At 45.4% G+C, this 19001-nt stretch overlaps 1 protein-coding gene and 1 long non-coding RNA gene across 2 annotated transcripts; one reads left to right on the plus strand and one right to left on the minus strand.

The window, feature by feature from the left end:
• The first annotated feature begins 2213 nt into the window (after window positions 1-2213).
• Window positions 2214-4881, plus strand: LOC121005302. The gene is made up of 3 exons (XR_005779909.1): window positions 2214-2264; window positions 3343-3344; window positions 4778-4881. It is a non-coding gene; the product is annotated as an uncharacterized LOC121005302 (long non-coding RNA).
• A 3356-nt stretch (window positions 4882-8237) lies between these two features.
• LOC121003370 (small nuclear ribonucleoprotein-associated protein B'-like) lies at window positions 8238-11878 on the minus strand. Its single transcript, XM_040435151.1, has 6 exons — window positions 11784-11878; window positions 10539-10650; window positions 10300-10452; window positions 8933-9074; window positions 8638-8763; window positions 8238-8386 (listed from the first exon to the last, which is right to left on the minus strand). The coding sequence occupies exons 1-6, from the start codon at window positions 11861-11863 to the stop codon at window positions 8349-8351; spliced, it is 651 nt and encodes a 216-aa protein (XP_040291085.1). The 5' UTR covers window positions 11864-11878; the 3' UTR covers window positions 8238-8348.
• Window positions 11879-19001: the final 7123 nt, after the last annotated feature.

Consider the following 19001-nt stretch of genomic DNA (forward strand, 5'->3'; position numbering starts at 1 on the left):
AGGACAATAAGATGATCTGGTCTCTGGCTGCAGTCTGGCTCTGGGGACTCCCTTGTCACTCTCTCTCGCCCCCCCGCCTCCCTCCTTTGTTACTCTCTCCCACCCCTCCCTTGTCGCTCTCTTCCCCCCTCCTCCCTCCCTCCCTCCTTTGTTACTCTCTCCCACCCCTCCCTTGTCACTCTCATTACCCCCCCCCCCTCTCCCTTGTCAATCTCATTATCCCACCCCCTCTCCCTTGTCGCTCTCATTATTCCCCCCCCCCCTCTCCCTTGTCGCTCTCATTATTCCCCCCCCCTCTCCCTTGTCGCTCTCATTATTCCCCCCCCCCTCTCCCTTGTCGCTCTCATTATTCCCCCCCCTCTCCCTTGTCGCTCTCATTATTCCCCCCCCCCTCTCCCTTGTCGCTCTCATTATTCCCCCCCCCTCTCCCTTGTCACTCTCATTATTCCCCCCCCCTCTCCCTTGTCACTCTCATTATTCCCCCCCCCTCTCCCTTGTCACTCTCATTATTCCGCCCCCCCTCTCCCTTGTCACTCTCATTATTGCCCCCCCTCTCCCTTGTCACTCTCATTATTGCCCCCCCTCTCCCTTGTCACTCTCATTATTGCCCCCCCTCTCCCTTGTCACTCTCATTATTGCCCCCCCTCTCCCTTGTCACTCTCATTATTGCCCCCCCTCTCCCTTGTCACTCTCATTATTCCCCCCCTCTCCCTTGTCACTCTCATTATTCCCCCCCTCCCTTGTCACTCTCATTATTTCCACCCCCCTCTCCCTTGTCACTCTCATTATTTCCACCCCCCTCTCCCTTGTCACTCTCATTATTTCCACCCCCCCTCTCCCTTGTCACGCTCTCATTATTTCCACCCCCCCTCTCCCTTGTCACTCTCATTATTTCCACCCCCCCTCTCCCTTGTCACTCATTATTCCCCCCCCTCTCCCTTGTCACTCTCATTATTCTCCCCCCTCTCCCTTGTCACTCTCATTATTCCCCCCCCTCTCCCTTGTCACTCTCATTATTCCACCCCCCCTTGTCACTCTCATTATTCCCCCCCCCCCCCTCCCTTGTCACTCTCATTATTCCACCCCCCCTCCCTTGTCACTCTCATTCTACCCCCATGCCCCACCTCTAATGTAGCGTGGCCGAGCTCTGTTCGATCCGCAGTACAGGACAATTTGTTTCCTGTACCCGGCCGGACTGACAGGAAGTGCACACTAAGTGAGCACTTCCTGTCAGTCTGGCCGGGTACAGGAAACAAAAGCTCCTGTACCGCGGACCGAACAGAGCTCGGCCACGCTACATTAACAACAGCACACAGCAGGCGCAGGCAGGATTCTTTAAAACGGCAAGCGCTCATGCGGCGTAGCATGAGGGGCGCCGCTGGCCCCCCGAACTTATATAAGCAACTTTTTTTTTACCGCAACGGGCGCCCCCTGCTAAATGGTGCCCTAGGCGACTGCCTAATTTGCCTTACTGGTGGCGCCGGCCCTGGACGGAATGAACAATGGAATGCCTTTAGAGGCATCCATAATGCAATTCACCTTTTACCAGTAAACGAAGCGTGAACGAATTTCAAAATATGAAATTCGCTCATCTCTAGTGAGAAGAAAAGGTGCCCTTGTGGCGGCTAAAACAAAATCCAATTCCCGGTAAGTAATTATCATCTTTTCCCCATGCCTCCACAACAGCACTCAGCAGGAGGATTAACAGAGGAAAAAAAACTGACTAGGGCACTTTACGCACAAACAATAGATCCCGATTTTCAAGAACATCCAACTTAAAAAATGTTTAAAGAAAGTTGATGGAGACGATAAAAGTTGCTACCCTACGAATTTCCTGTAATGAAGCAGACTCGGCCCAGAGCGTTGACATTGAACTGGTTAAATGGGCTTTTAAACCTTCTGGTTGAGCCGTGTTCTTTGTCTGTTAACATAAAACAATCGTTGATATTATCCATCTGGCAACTGATGTCCTCTGTTTGATCCAAAGAATTGAATGAAGAGACGATCAGACAGATTCCTTCATGGCTTCCAGGTAGGTAAGAACGCATCTGCAGACATCTAAATTGTGGAAACTGACTCCTTCCTTAGATCCTGTTGGAGAACAAATGGAAGGGAGCAACACCTTTTGATGGCAGTGGAACTTGGGAACCACCTTTTCGCCTCTCTCTGCTTTTCCTCTGGCAGGAAGGTGGTTAAACTGTGAGAGTCTAGGACTGTAATGGCTAACCTCCGGCACTCCAGCTGTGGTAAAACTACAACTCTCAGTAAAGGGGAGGGGAGAAGAGAGAGGCAGCGCCAAATGTGTAGTACAGTATAAAATGATTACAGTAATGAAAAAGTAATGCGCTTACCAGAGTCTGTTGTGAAGAGTCACAACGCCTTTGACGAGCCTGACTGGTAAATTGACCAGCGGCCAAGGGTGCCTTGCTGCAGCCTAGGTTCCAGGGCGCATTTAAGAATTAAATGCGAAAACGAAGTAAGATAAACCAAAAAGGAGAAAAAACTGGAACTGCAAATAGCATTTGCTTTTGGGCGCTGCTCGGCTGAATATATAATGCAGGAGGTGAATAAAAAAGGTATTTATTTGTCTACGCGTTTCGAGGGAATTGGACCCTCTTCCTCAGGACAATCAATGATACAATACAAGACAGTATACATTTATTTATACACTTGTTTTTAGCGCCTTACCTTGATTTAGGGGGGCGGGGCTATGGGCGGAGTTAATATACATATAAACAAACATGAGTTAAAATAATCGGTACTATATAAGTAAAAGCAAACTTAGAGACACTTCACACGGACGTCCGGTAGTCACTGGAGTGAAAAATATGCACCAGTGATGGATATAAACATAGAGCGGCAGGGGGAGGTGATGCGTCAGGACGGGTCGCTAGGCCATGCCCACATGTGTGACGTAACACTAAAGGGAAAGTTGGGTTTTGCTCAGTAATAGAAGCGCTGAGGGGGCGGGGCTATGGGCGGAGTTAATATACATATAAACAAACATGAGTTAAAATGATCGGTGCTATATAGGTAAAAACAAACTTAGAGACACTTCATATGGACGTCCGGTAGTCACTGGAGTGAAAAATATGCACCAGTGATGGATATAAACAGAGAGCGGCAGGGGGAGGTGATGCTTCAGGACGGGTCGCTATGCCACGCCCACATTGGTGACGTAACACTAAAGGGGAGGTTGGGTTTTGCTCAGTGATAGAAGCGCTATACTATACTATGCAAAGTGGTAGGACACGCCCCCACTACCTTGGCACGTAAGCTGACGGGGCGGGCCCTCAGAGATGCCGTTCGGTCCTGTATGACAGTGAATAGAGCGCTATACAGACGTTATGGGGAAAGGATAACAAGTGAATGGTAAGAAAATATAAAATGCACACAGTAAGGCTTATTGCACACGACCGTATGGCTTTTTCAGTGTTTTGCGGTCCGTTTTTCACAGATCCGTTGTTCCGGTTTTTTTTTCCGTTTCCGTTCCGTTTTTCCGTATGGCATATACAGTATACAGTAATTACATAGATAAAATTGGGCTGGGCATAACATTTTCAATAGATGGTTCAGCAAGGAACGGAAACGGAAGACATACGGATGCATTTCCGTATGTGTTCCGTTTTTTTGCGGACCCATTGACTTGAATAGAGCCACGGAACGTGATTTGCGGGCAATAATAGGACATGTTCTATGTTAAAACGGAAATACGGAAACGGAATGCATACGGAGTACATTCCGTTTTTTTGCGGAACCATTGAAATGAATGGTTCCGTATACGGAACGCAAAAAACGGCCAGTAAACGGGAAAAAAAAACGGCCGTGTGCAGGAGGCCTAAAAGGAAATTCACATAGCAGGCAAATATAGATAAAAGTACTATCATAAAAAGGATATATCATGTATAAAATTATATGAGACATAGGTAGTGGCATATGTTATTTGATTAGAGTACTGTTTCACTCAGTTCATTAAGACCATGGGGTGTTAGCGTATCAAGTTGATATATCCAGAAGACTTCACGTTTTTGTAGGATATCAAACCGATTAAATGGGTTTTCAGGTATGTATTCTATAGGAGTGATTTTTATTGGGTGTTTTTGTTTTTCTGTGGTTGTCGCACAGTGTCTTGACAGACCGTGTTTCTAATATAAGCGTCGTATATTGTATCTATGTTGATTAAGTCGACAGTGTAACTCCTGTGTCGTGCGCCCCACATACTGCAGGCCGCAACTGTTTGTTTATATGTATATTAACTCCGCCCATAGCCCCGCCCCCTCAGCGCTTCTATTACTGAGCAAAACCCAACTTCCCCTTTAGTGTTACGTCACAAATGTGGGCGTGGCCTAGCGTCCCATCCTGACGCATCACCTCCCCCTGCCGCTCTCTGTTTATATCCATCACTGGTGCATATTTTTCACTCCAGTGACTACCGGACGTCCGTGTGAAGTGTCTCTAAGTTTGCTTTTACTTATATAGTACCGATTATTTTAACTCATGTTTGTTTATATGTATATTAACTCCGCCCATAGCCCCGCCCCCTAAATCGAGGTAAGGCGCCAAAAACAAGTGTATAAATAAATGTATACTGTCTTGTATTGTATCATTGATTGTCCTGAGGAAGAGGGTCCAATTCCCTTGAAACGCGTAGACAAATAAATACCTTTTTTATTCACCTCCTGCGTTATATATTCAGCCGAGCAGCGCCCAAAAGCAAATGCTATTTGCAGTTCCAGTTTTTTCTCCTTTTTGGTTTATCAAAACTACAACTCTCAAGATGTACACTTGCTTGGCTGTTTTTAGAACTCCATAGAAAGGAGTACAGCATGCAGGGAGTCGTGGTTTCACCACAGCTGGAGTGCCGGAGGTTAGCCATCACTGGTCTAGGAGAATACCTAAAAAATGTTTTCTTCTGCTCGGTTGGAGATCTGACTTCTCTAGGTTGGTAAACAACCTAACTTCCTCAAAGATTAAACTATGCTTAGTTGGTCCAGGAGCTTTTTCTTTGTGTTTGCTTCTATAAGGAAATCATCCAAATATGGAATCAGTAGAATTCCTTGTTGGTGCAGATGGGCTGACACTTTTGCCATTACCTTTCTGAATAGTCTTGGCGCTGATGCTAGCCTGAAAGGGAGAACCATGAAGAGGGCAAACCTCAGGAATTTTTTATGTGACTCATGAATAGGCATATGCTAGCAGGGGCGGATTGGCCATAGACCTTACAGGGATATTTCCTGGTGGGCCGATGCCCAGGGGGCCACCTGAGCCCTCCTCACGGCTGACCAGTGGAAGCTTTTGGGGATGTATTTTGTGATGGACTGTGGTATTTGGGCTGGTATAATGTGCCACAGTATGGTATTACTGGCCCTGCCTTCCATCAACTTGGACCCGAGTACAAAACGGGGCCGCTTTTTTTTTCCCCAGTCCGCCCCTGAATGCTAGGTATCAGCCAACTCCAGTGTTAACAATAAATATTTTTGATGCAGGATTGTTACATTGTGACTTTACTGTATCCATTTTGAATTTTTTGTAATGAACGTGCCAATTTAGGGTTTTTAAATCGATTATTACCCTGAACGTGCCGTTAGGTTTCTTTACTAAGAGGAGTAATGAGTAAAACCCAAAACCCTAGCCCCCACTCTCTGGGACAACCTTTATTTGCACCCTTATGTTGATGTCTGACACTTAGCAGTTTGTTTACCATGAACTTTTCTGGAATGGGTGTGAGGGAAATTCCAGGAGATAAACTGTATAGGCAGGGTATTACCTTCACAGGGAATAGCATTTTGACCAGACCGCTCTCCAAGTAGCATTGGACAGGGCCACAGACCTGGCCAATAGTTTTACAATGTCAGCAGAAGCCAAAAGAAAATTAAGCATTTTTCAAGAGCGGAAGGCAGGCAATTATTTTTTTCCTTTGGGGTACCTGTTACAAAATGTTCCTCCAACTGATTAATCCACAGGGACAGAGACCTCGTCGTGCAGGTGGCCACAATGCTAGGTCTAAAAATGGCAGTAGAGGATTCCCACAGTTTAAGAGGGACTTGCATCTTTAACCATAGGATCTCCAAGTAATTTGGGGCATTTATCCCACATGGCAGAATCCTCCTCTGCAAACAGATTTTCTATTAAATAACCATTTTTCCCAGATCTTGCCATTGTTTAGTAATACTGTCATGAAGCAGAAACACTTTCTCCTAGGCGTTTGAACATAAGATCCTGAACAGATTTTGGTTGTCTTTGCCTCTTCAAAAGCTCAAAGCCAATGCCTGGAATCTTCCTCAGAAGACAACGAGTCTGAATCGCAGACTAAGGGTCCATTCACACATCAGTGTGTGTTTTGCGGATCCATGGACCGGCAAAACACAGACAGCGGCAATGTGCGTTACGCATTTTGCCGGCACTAAGAGAATATGCCTATTCTTGTCCGCTATTGAGGACAAGAATAGGACATGTTCTATTTTTTTGCGGAACGGAAAGCGAATGCACACAGTAACTTTTTTTGCGGACCCATTGAAATGAATGGTTCCGCATACAGTCCGCGAAAAAAATGGAATGGAAAGAAAATATATTTGTATGCAAGAGGCCTTAGAATGTATTGGCTCCGATGAGCTGAAGTTATTGCGTAATAACTTCATAAATTAATTTGTACTGAAAAAAAACATTTCCCGAACTCTGGTTCGGTTCCAAGTGGTACCTTAATTTGTGAAGTTCTTGCAAAAGCAATAACTTCGGCTCATTGGAGCCAATACATTCTAATACAGTACAGAGCTCCTGCTACGTACAGTATTAGAACAAAGGTTTATGCGAATTGACTTTGGATGTTTTATCTGAAGTCAATTCGCTCATCCCTAGTTCTGATGTTATCAAGCAACGAGGGACACTTCAGAAATCAGCCTGTCCATTAATTATTTTATTTTTTTATTAACAGAAGAAACCGTACATAGATATATACTTTCTTGATACATGTCAAAGTACAAATCTTTATAGCGATCCCCTATTTCTTCTGCCAGCACTAAGATTAAGACTGATTTGCCCCTTAGGTCTTTTATTTCTCGTAATAAAGCTTCCGGTTTCGGGGAACGCTGTCATAAAGCTAATTTTTACTCTCCTTGGTGAGGACTTATTTGCTGTAATATTTTGCCAAGCTTGGGAGAGGCGACCCCCACCTGAAGCCTGGCGTCATTGCTGAGATGTGTTTCAAGACTGAGGTTTGGACTTAAACAGACCTTTTGATTTATTTCTTCTCCAAGCCGAGGTTTTCCTTCAGTCCCTAGCCTCCTCCTCTTCCTCGCTAAATTGAAACTGCTTTCTTTGTTTGGAAAAAGATGGTACTGGAAACCCTTTCTTGTCAGAGGCTTTGACCAATATCTCATCCAGTGCAGGACCAACTAGAAAATTACCCTCACAAGGAAGGATGCACAATTTGGATTTTGATGCAATGTCCCCTTTAACCATAGGGATCTTCTGGCAGAATTGGACAAGGCGATGCTCTGGCTGACAGTCAACGCGTCAACCAATGTGTATGAAATATAATCAACTGCCTTCCGCATAGTAGGGATTGCTTCCAGCAGTTCTTTCAGGGGTTTACTAGCTATATGCGATTCTAACTACCCCAACCAAACCTTAAGGCCTCATGCACACAACAGTTGTGTGTTTTGCGGTCTGCAAGTTGCAGAACGGCACGGACAGCCATTGATATAACTGGCCATTCTTGTCCGCAAAACAGACAATAGGACAGGTTATATTTGTTTTGCAGACCACGGAACGGAGCAACGTATGCGGACTGCACAAGTGCTGTCCGCATCTTTTTTGGCCCCATTCAAGTGAATGAGTCCGCATCCAAGCCGCAAAAACTGCGGCTCGGATGCGGACCAAAACAACGGTCGTGTGCATGACGCCTAAAGGGTTTCTGTCACTAGAATTTTTAGTATTAAACTGACTGACATTAGCCATGTGCTAATGTCAGCTGCACCCAACTCTTACTTTTATAATATGTAAATGAGCCTCTAGGAGCAGGGGGGCGTTGCTCCTGCACCTAGAGGCTCCCGTCTCCCACCTCAAGTCACGCCTTCCAAATGTTGATCGACAGGGCCAGGCCTGTGGAAATCTCACGCCGTGAAGCAAAGGATTTGGCATCAGTTTAAGCATTTCAGAAATAGACTTCTCCATGCCTTTTTTAAACTAATCTTAAGGACCCCAATCGATTCCACTCAGATTTGGGAATAGAGACTGAACAGAGTTACTATTTACTTGTTTATTAAAAACTCAATTTACATAGAAAATAAAAAAGTTACAAAACATTTAACCAGAACAGTCCCATCATGTAGGTAAGGAAGCAGCAACGATCAGGGCCTGGTTGGCCTCATGCCTGGAGGTGGTGGACCTGGCAAGAGAGTAGAATTTAATTCAGTATGAAAAGATTAGATGCATACTAACTACATAGTTACCCTAGAAGTATTGCCCAAATTCATTTCTTAATATATTATGTTTTCAGTGGAAACGGATTAGACAAATTAGAGGTCCTTTAACCAGACACCTGCAGCAGTTTTAGGTCATGTGGTTTGCTTGGTCTTTATGCTTAGATTTTCATTCATGCCAACTATATTTATGCTGTACCATACCATAAAATCTTACCTCTCATTCCTGGAGGTGGTGGTCTCATGCCTGGAGGTGGCATTCCCATAGGGCCTCCCCTGCCTGGGGGCATGCCCATGGGTGGACCCATTGGTGGTCTCATGCCTGGAGGGGGTCCCATCATGCCTACAATTAAACAGATAAGCGAGTAAAACCCAAGATGGACATGCAATAGGTTTTTGAGGCAGAAGAGATCTCAGTGTAATCCTGCTGTAAGTATTCATCAGAATAGTCAGACTGAGGATTTTCATCATTGATCTAACCCCCCACAAAACAAAGTTAAACAGCTCTGTACCTGGGGGTGGTGCTCCTCTGCCCATTGGTGGTAGCGGGCCTCCACGGCCTCCTGCAGCATACTGTGTTGGGGCACCGGCTATACTTGCTGTGGCAGCAGCTGCTGCAGCAGCAACGTTACCACGACTTTGAGGTGTCATCACCTGTAGGACAGATGACAATGTAAACAGATGAAAAACAAAGAACAGATTTACAATATAGAGAAGTGAATTCCACCGATAAATATTATATGGGGTTTGAGATCGTATTGATTGCCTATCAGAGATGCAAGGAGTCCAACCCCCAGTCCCATAGTATAGTCCATAAATTAGCTGTTTGAGGAAGCCATGCACCCAAGGCCCTGGTGAGCGGAGCACCACAGCCTCAGTTTACTAAGCACAGCACTGTCCACTGGATAGCAACTGCTTGGTATTGCAGCTCAGCCCCATTTTGAATGAGTCAGAGCCACTGCAAAGCAACATCACATGGCCTAGGAAGAGGCCCAAAAGTTCATAAAACGCTGAGGCCTCTCCATACAGTCGGACCCCTGCAAATCTCATACTGATTACCTATCCTGAGAATAGGCAATGAATATCAAATTCCTAAAGAACCCTCATTAACCCCTTAACGCAAAATGTCATGCATGTACAGCAGGCTGACTGGGCAGGTGCAGAAGCTGTGCCCGCCCGATCACTGCAGGGGTCCAGCAATCCCCGATAGCCAGGCCCCTGCTGTATCCCTACTGTATCCACCGACATCACATGCCGGCAAATCAACCCCTTCTATGCCACGGTCAGCGACATAGAAGTGGTTTGCCGCGGGTGAAGGAGCGCACCGGGTCCCCACGCTGCTGTGGCGGGGACCCGATGGGTGACAAGGCAGCCCAATGCTGTGCAGAGGCTGCCCAATGCCTTACACGGCATGGGGACCTGCCTTCTACGGGGGCCGAGGAGATAACCATGACTCAGGTGGCCGTGACTCTTTCAGGCAGTCTGCAATGATTGTGATGTTGGTTCTCGGCAACCACTTACTTTTAACTTATAAATGACGGACCGCTGAAATCAACTCCTGTCACTCATTTATTCTGCCATTAGTACAGGCAGCATAAAGTTGATGACAAATGTAAGAAAAATAAAAAATAAAGATTGTAAAACAAAAAAACTGCGCTGGAGCATGTGCAACTGCAGCAAAAGGGCTCATTTTAGTCACCATGATCAACCCCGCCAAGTAACATACCTGATCAGGCTGATCATTGTGACAGATGCTCTTTAAGAATGTGTGTCACTGACATTAGCTAAATCAATCCATACGCCTATAATGCTGAAACATGGAGGTAGATCCGCAGCCAAATACCTACTATAGAGATCTTATTTTGCAACATAGGATTACCTGTTGAGATGGGCCTCCAACGCCCCTCACTGGTCCGGCTAAACCAGCAGGTGCTTGCGGCATCGGAGCACCAGCAGGAACACCTCTGCCAGCTGCCCGGCCGACTCCTGGACCTCCAGCAGCTCCAGCCAATGGTACCCTTGCAATACCAGTCTGAATAAAGAGAAGTTAAATGTTAACATTCAGAGTTGGAAAACATTTTGGCACGCTGGTTGTATACTGTCAAACTAAAGTCCCACATCTTTAGGTGGTGGGCCTTCAACCGTCATGGACACCAAGTTCTCTCCACGTAGTAAGACCAGACCCAGTACCCGCTTCTCTTCACGTTCTGGCTGTTTGGAATTCTTGGGCCTAAAAAGAAAGCAAGAACAGATGTAATGGGTTAATCAGTAAACGATGAGTGAAGGCTGCAACCTTAACTTAGAGAAACACCCAGGCCAAAACAGGTTAATGGCATAGAGTTTATAAAACGCCCATTTACTTTACACTGGGGTTAGACGCCACACAAGGAAGATACATGCCCGACACTGGAGAAGCACTGTAATCTATTAATGCTGTACTGTCCCTGTGTGTATATTGGTTAGAGAACCCAACCACCACTGAGACGGGCAGGATAATAGTCGCTTAGATGCTTTATTTGGGTCCACAGCACTACAAGCGAGTATGTGGCCAAAATAAAGTGTCTGGTGAATTTGGAAAAGAAGACACACAGGAACACAGGACCCCTGACTTAAAAAATGATTGGTGCTTTGGATCAATACATATGGACAGCATCAAGAGAATTAATGAGACTGTTTGGGCTTAAAGGTTTTTTTTCTAGGATTACAGCCATTTTACCCAGAGCACATGGAACCTGTTGAAAAACTCCCTGGCGCTCCAGCGATCTTCCAGTGCCTGGTCTTCTTTCTTTTAATGACTGGCCCCAGCAGCTACATGCCAACACTGAGGCCATTAATTGGCCACAGCAGGGAACGTGACTATACGCCAGCCAGGAGTAAACAGACCGTGGACAGGAAGTTCACCAAATGGAGCCCGGGCACCGGCGAGTACAAACTTTTCATCGGGTACCACATACTCCATGGGTTGGCTAAAGCAATAACCCTGGAAAACCCCTTTAATATAGCATACGGGCTCTCAGACACTGATGGGTCTGTAGCTCTAGGCTCGGTGGTCAGAAGGTCTGCTGTATTGTGGAGTTCATCATATTTATCAGAAGGATTTACATCTTCACTACAGAGCATGTTCTAGCCAAGATGTGTATAAACTGCTCATCTGGTTTGGGCTGGAGAGGTTTCTAAAATTAATATGGATTCAAGGACTTCTGGTCCATGAGCATTTTGATTCATTGCTGGTCATTTCAGGGGGAAGGGGGGGGGGGGGGGGGAAAGCAGATCTTTTCAATGTGAATACATTTGATAAAAAATAGTCTGTAGACTGTAAGGCGCTGCTCCAGCCATGACTTGTGTTCCCAGCTCCACACTTACTTGATCTTTCTGAAGGTTCCTATAAAGATGCGACCATCCTGAAGAATGCAGCGCATCCTGAAGTCAATGTGCTGCAGCATCTTGCTGCTCTTCCCCACCGTTTAAAAGAAAGTCAAAAGACCAAATTAGGATCCGGGAAACTAAAGAGACGACAAGGATGTCACTTACAGACTGGGGACTAGGCCCCTGGTGAGCGGGATCACTCCATCAGTGGAGCTCAGCCACTGTACAATACCAGACATCCCATGGTGACTGCTGCAGTTTCTCCACAGCGGAAATTCTGCTGTGGATTTGACCTTGAAGGGGTTGTCCATGACAGAATTGACAATACCCTAGGTACTCTATATAAAGACGCCAAGGCACTGCATCCATTGTGTAATAACGTAGACCAACTCATGCAAGTAAAATTTATTGGGAGGGTTAGTGTGCTGCCTTCGGACTCGAAGAAAGTATAATTACGTAAGTAAAATTCCAACTTTCTTCTTCGTCCTACAGCAGCACAGAAGGGATATAACATAGAAATTAAAGGGGGGGGGAAGCTTTCTTTTACTGCTGACAAAACTGCTGTGCTGAAGGCGGAGTTCTCGGGTCCATTGCTGAGCCTGTAGTGATGAACAAACGTAGAGGATGAAGTCCAGGAAGCTGCATTGCAGATGTCTAGGAGATCAACCTGCTGTCTTTCGGCCCAAGATGTAGAAGTTGCTCTCGTGGAGTAGGCCCTTAACGGCCGAGGCGGTTCTTTACCATCCAAAATGTAGGCCTCCGAGATGGTTGTTTTAATCCAACGACCCAGAGTGTCTTTTGAGGCTTTCATACCCTTCCTCGGACCAGAGAATAAAATGAACAAATTTTCTTCCTTCCGGAAATCTCTCAGCCTTTCAAGATAGCAAATTAATGCTCTACGAATGTCCATCGTATGGAGTCTCATTACCTCATCTGACTTAGGATCAGGGTAGAATACTGGAAGAACAGATTCTCTATTGATGTTAGTTGAAGACGCAACTTTTGGTCTAAATGAAGGCATGGTTCTTAGTCTGACACCATTCGGCAAAATTTTCAAATATGGCTCTCTGGAGGACAAAGCCTGCAACTCCCCTAGCCTCTTTGCGTAAGTGATGGCAATGAGAAAAAGGATCTTGTAGGATAACCAGCTAAGATCCACTTCGGCAATAGGTTCAAAGGGAGGACCTGTAAGTCTATTTAGAACCAGTGATAATTCCCAGATGGGCATAGGTGGTCTCACAGAAGGTCTCAACTTCTTCAACGCTCTGAAATACCTAGCTATTAAAGCGTCACCTGCATATTGTCCATCTGTCCAAGCATTAATGGCTGTCATGTGGACTCTTAATGTATTAGGCTTTAGGCCCTTTTCGTGCCCCTCTTGCAGGAATTGCAAAATGGAGTTGGTAGAGACTAGTAACTCTTTTTCCTGCAACCAGGAAGAAAACTTTCTCCATAATCTGTTGTAAACTGCAATAGTAGACTGCTTTCTGGAGGACAGTAAAGTAGAAATGACCTCATCTGAAAGGCCTTTCTCTTTTAATCTTTGCCTTTCAGGTGCCAAACAGTTAAATGCAACTTGTTCAGTTGAGGATGGTAAAGGTCTTCTTGCAGAAGAAGATCCGGGTACAGAGGCAAAGTCCAGTGATCGTTTTTCGAAAGTTGAGATACGACAGAAAACCAAGCCCTGCGGGGCCAATCGGGAGCTATGAGTATTGCTTCCGGTGCTTCTGAGAGGAGTTTCGGTATGATCTGAGGTAATATTGGTATGGGAGGAAACAGGTAGACAAACTTGTGGCTCCAGTTCAGAGAGAAGGCATCCAGACAGTCGGGTCTGTCCGCTCTCCTGAGAGAACAAAACTTCAGGGCTTTCTTGTTCTTCCTCGTTGAAAACAGATCCCATTCTGGACGACCCCATTTCTCCACTATTTGGGCGAAATATTTCGGGTTCAATTCCCATTCTCCTGGGCACACCTTCTGTCGACTGAGTCGTTCTGCTCTGATATTCTCGGAGCCCTTGATGTGAATTGCCACTAGGCTGTGTAGGACTGGCTCTGCCCAAAACATTATTCTGTCGCAAATGGACTGAAGAGAGTGACAACGCGTTCCCCCTTGTTTGTTTACATAATATGCCGCTGTTGCGTTGTCTGTCTGCAGGAGAACTGCTCTGTGGTAGAGATAAGGTTCGAAATGCTGCAGGGCTAGCTGAATGGCTTTCAATTCCCTGAAGTTTGAGGATCGCCTCATTATGGTTGAGGGCCATTCCCCTTGAATCCACTGATCTCCCATGTGCGCACCCCAACCTTTGCGGGAAGCATCTGTGGTTATCACTACTCTTTGAACAACTCGGAAATCTCTTCCTTTTTCCAGATTTTCTTCTCTTGTCCACCAAAGCAGCCCTTTGCGTGTTGCATATGATATCTTCATCATAGTGGTTAGGGATTTGGGATTCTTGTCCCAACAGTAGAGAATCTCTCTTTGCAGGTCTCTCATATGAGCCTTCGCCCATGGCACCGCCTCTATAGCAGCTGTCAATAACCCGAGGGTACTCATCGCCGAACGGATGGATATCTTCGTTGTAGAGATCAGCAACTGAATTCTGTAAACGATCTGAGCCACTTTGAGAGGAGGAAGAAATACCTTCATTACTTCTGAGTCTAACAAAAGACCCAGGAACTGGATTCTCGTAGTGGGGACCAGCTGCGACTTCTTTTGGTTGACAATGAACCCGACTTGCTGAAGTAGATTCAGAGCAGTGTGAAGATCCGATCTCAGAACCTCCTTGGAAGCTGCAATAAGCAACCAGTCGTCCAGATATGGCACTATCCTTAGACCTTGAACCCTCAGAGCTGCAATAAGGACGACCACCACCTTCATAAAGATACGAGGTGCCGGAGATAGCCCGAAGGGAAGAGCCCTGAACTGATAGTGCCAAATCTGACCTAGAGTCTTGACCACCACCCTGAGAAATCTCCTCGATTCTTTGTGGATAAGTATATGAAGGTATGCATCTTTCAGATCTATGGATGCCATAACCTCCCCAGGTTGCAGGATGCTCAGGACAGATCTTATGTTGTCCATCTTGAATTTTACCTTCTTTAAATGGTTGTTTAGAAACCTTAGATCTATGATGAGGCGCCACCTGCCGTCTGGTTTCGGAACGGGAAACACTCTTGAATAGACCCCTGAATATACTTCCTCCTCTGGAACTCTCTCCAGAGCATTCATCTGTAGGAACTCCTGAAGAGGCATGATTCTTGGATCCTCTGTGTTGTTTAACAGGAACCTTTCCCTTGGAAGATGAACGAACTCGAGTGAATAACCGTTCTTGATTAAATTCCAAACCCAGTTGTCTGAAGTGACACTCTCCCATTTCATATAAAAGCTTCTTAACCTTACGCCTACAGTGAGGGCAGGCTTGACGTCAGAATTTTGAATTGGAGGCAGGGGCTTCAGAGGGTTTCTTCTTTCCCTTGTCCTGGTAACGGGGGTGAAACTTCCTCCCTTGCTCCTGTCTATTACGACCCTGAAAAGAAGATCTTCCGCTCTGCGTACGAAATCTGGTAGACCTGGGCCTGAAAGTTTGCGGAAAAGCTAAAGCCTTCTCTTTTTTATTTTCTTCCAGGATCTTATCCAACTGGGATCCTATTAATTTTCCCGGTTCAAATGGGAGAGCGCAAAAGTTGGATTTAGAGGAAGCATCTCCCGTCCAAGGTTTTAACCAAATGGATCTTCTTGTGGAATTCGCTAAAGCCATGTTCTTGGCTGAGATCTTTATGACATCAAGCGGAAAATCACAAAGGAATTCCGCAGCCGTCTTAAGGGTCGATACTTGATCCAGCAGTTCATGCCTTGGTACCCCCTCTTGGATGTCTCTGGTTAGTTCGCTGAGCCAGACTCTTAACGCTCTTGCCACAGGCACTGAGGACATAGCTGCCTTCTGCAGAGAAGCCAGGTTGCAATGAGATCTCTTTAGGAAGGTGTCAGCTTTCCGATCTATAGGATCTTTTAATAGAGAAGAATCGTCTGATGAAAAAAAAAAATTTCTTTTGGACAGACGTGCAATGGCTGGGTCAACTTTAGACGGTAATTCCCATTCCTCTGATGAAGCCGGGTCTAACTTGTATAGAGACTTGAAGCGAGGTCTTAAGTCCAGACGTTTATCGGGCCTTTTCCATTCCCTTTCCATGATGGTTTTTAAAACCGGATGCGCAGGGAGAACTCTGGATTTCTTCTTAGGGAAGTAATACAGGTTACCCTTATCCTGTACCAAATCTTCTTCATGATTAGTTTCCAGACAACGCTTTACGCGTCTGACGAGTTTTTCTGCTGAATCCTTTTTCTGCTGAATCCTTTTTCAATAGGAAAAATTCTTCCCTACCTGTATCTGAATCCGAAGATAGGTCAGATTGAGAGACAATAGCTGATGATTGAGACATGTCATCTGAATGATGATGGCTTTTTTCCTTTTTGCTGCCAGAAGTAGAAGCCAAATTCTGCATATTTTCTCTGAACCAGGAAAAAATTTTTTTGCTTCTTCTGCTAACGGGTCCTGTGGGGTACAATCCATACAGATATTGGATGTTGCTTCTGGTGATAAAGGCTGTAGACAAGTGATGCATAGCTTAGATCTTGCGGGCTGCGGAACAGGCGTGCGTAACTTCTCTGCACAGAGATCACAGATGTCATCATGTAAATCATCTGGAAGCGGCAATCTACAACCTGCACAAACACGGTGCTTTATCTTTTTATGGCTCTTCCGGCTCGACATCTAAGAAAAAAATAAATTTGTTAGATGCACATCTATAATGCATAAGGGAGGCAGACAGGGCAGCAACACCCTTAATACCTTTAGAGACTCAGAACTCTGCCTCGCACAGCAGGAAGGTGCACACAGCTTCTGAGTCTCTAAATAGGAACCAAAGTTTGAATTTGTAAAACAAAAAAGGGATCCGCTCACTTCTATTTCCCTCAGGACAGGTGCTCCAATCCAAAGTTGAGTCACCCCTCAAAAGATTTTTGGATAAATGTATAGAAAAATGGATTGGTCACTCTTATATGGAAATATATGATATTTTTTATTATTAATATATATGTTAAAATGAAAAATAATAAACCATTAATAAAAAACACATAAAATGGTTCAACACAATATCCTGTATCTGCTCTCTATTCAATTGTCGTATGATTTATATGACAAAGATGATAACAATTCCAAGGTGAACACTAATAGTGTCAAAAGTCTCCTTCAGTCTCCACCCAGATTGAATGATCTGATGTGTGAGAGACGGATTAGCACATATAGTGTCTACCCGATGGTTTGGCACAATATCAAATAGAAATTACATAACATCTAGTATTTAAAATAAATCGATCAGCCATATGATGAGTCAATCATAGAGGATAAGTCTCTAACGAATATATCAAAAGTCTGTATATAAGACAAAAATGAAATCCAACTCCTTTGTAAATAGAAAGTGGATTGTATCAGCTCTTTCTCCCAATAATATAGCATATAGCTGGGGTAGCCCGTGCAAGTTGATTTTTGTCACAATATCAATGTCAGAAAAATACACACACCTCGGCCGCCACAAGTCGATGCTGCACCGTATCCAACTGCCGACTGCTGTACTGTATTGGTAAGTGGACGCAGTACAGATTACTTCAGTCGTCACAAGCGGTATATTCAATCGGTGTTCAGGAGAGTAAGTCTAAATATTATACCCACTAGAGTTGTGGGCTTACCTTTGTTGGCACAGTCGGATAAATCGAGGGTTAAATACGAGTTCTTGCTCCGCTGGATCAGCCGGCGTCCCGACTATGGAGCTGCTCGCGTCCCACGTGTCTTCCGCGGGTGATTTGAATTGGATGTAAGGATGGTAAGCCTTTCTCTATCAGCGCTGATGGATGACGTGTTGCAGTGATTCCAACACTGAATCCAAGGATTTCTTTTCTTTGTAGTGCACTTTGTAAAAGATGGGGTATTCGTCCAAAGGTATGACGCCAGACGCGTTTCGGGGAGACACTGTCCTGAACGCCGCACAGGAAGAGGAACGAGGGCTAGGCATAAGGGGAGGTGTGTGTGCGCGCCTATACAACAGAGACCGCAGCACATAGAAGAGGTAATTAACCCTTCCTGAAATTCCCCGGAGTGTAGACACATCAGACCTGAGCCAGGCATCGCCGGCAGACAGCCTAATACTTACCCGGCTGTAACCGTCTGTAAACCGGGAACCAGGTCAGCCAGGCAAACGCACTGGACACAGACCGGCGACCTGCTACAGGTATTACCAGGCAAACACACTGGCAGGCAACAGCCACAATACACTATAGTAGGTCTGGGCTAGGAAACCACTAGCCAGACCGACGGAGCCTGAACAACGCAAGGCTCAAGTCCTTTCCAGGTGGGCAGCAAGGTGAGAGCAATCACCTGCTAGAGTAAGGACTAGAAAAAAACACAATGGATGCAGTGCCTTGGCGTCTTATATAGAGTACCTAGGGTATTGTCAATTCTGTTAATTGTTTAATTATTAGATTTTTCTAGGTGGGTGGTCCTATGAGAGTGACAGGGACGGGAAATATCCCTTCTGTGCTGCTGTAGGACGAAGAAGAAAGGACATGTTCTATTTTTTTTTTCAGGATCGGAATCGCGGACCCGGAAGTGCGGCGCCGCACATCGTGCAGCCCCAAAGAAATGTATGGGTCCGCAATTCCATTCTGCAGAATAGAATTGCGGATGTGTGAATGGAGCCTAATTCACCTTCATTCTCATCTAAATCCAGGTCTGGGGAAGCCTCAGCTGGAAGCATTAGGAGAACGTGCCAACATCCTAGAATCCACTGCCGAATTTAGTTCCAGTTTTATTATGGTTCTGATTAGGGAGGAGTGAATCAACTTCCGATGAAACATCCAAAGTCGATTCTCATAAATCTTCGTTCTTATAAAGTACGGACAGGAGCTCAGTACAGTATTAGGTCTCTTGCACACGACCGTATGTATTTTGCGATCAGCAAAAAATACACATGGCGTCCGTGTGCATTCCATGTTTTGCAGAATGGAACAGCTGGCCCCTAATAGAACAGTACTATCCTTATCTGTGATGCGGACAATAGGACATGTTCTATTTTTTTGCGGAACAGAAAGGGAATGCACACGGAGTAACTTTTTTTGCGGACCCATTGAAATGAATGGTTCCGCATACAGTCCGCGAAAAAAAAT

Source organism: Bufo bufo, chromosome 6 (genome assembly GCF_905171765.1).
Source record: "Bufo bufo chromosome 6, aBufBuf1.1, whole genome shotgun sequence".
Classification (NCBI taxonomy): domain Eukaryota; kingdom Metazoa; phylum Chordata; class Amphibia; order Anura; family Bufonidae; genus Bufo; species Bufo bufo.

Excerpts from the sequence above, each read along its gene's own strand:
- LOC121003370 (XM_040435151.1), bottom strand. The coding sequence starts at position 11,863 with ATGCTGCAGCACATTGACTTCAGGATGCGCTGCATTCTTCAGGATGGT. Across the intron at positions 9,075-10,299 it reads TTGGAGGCCCATCTCAACAG|GTGATGACACCTCAAAGTCG; the intron begins GTAATCCTATGT and ends TCTGTCCTACAG. Across the intron at positions 8,387-8,637 it reads ACCACCTCCAGGAATGAGAG|GTCCACCACCTCCAGGCATG; the intron begins GTAAGATTTTAT and ends CTCTCTTGCCAG.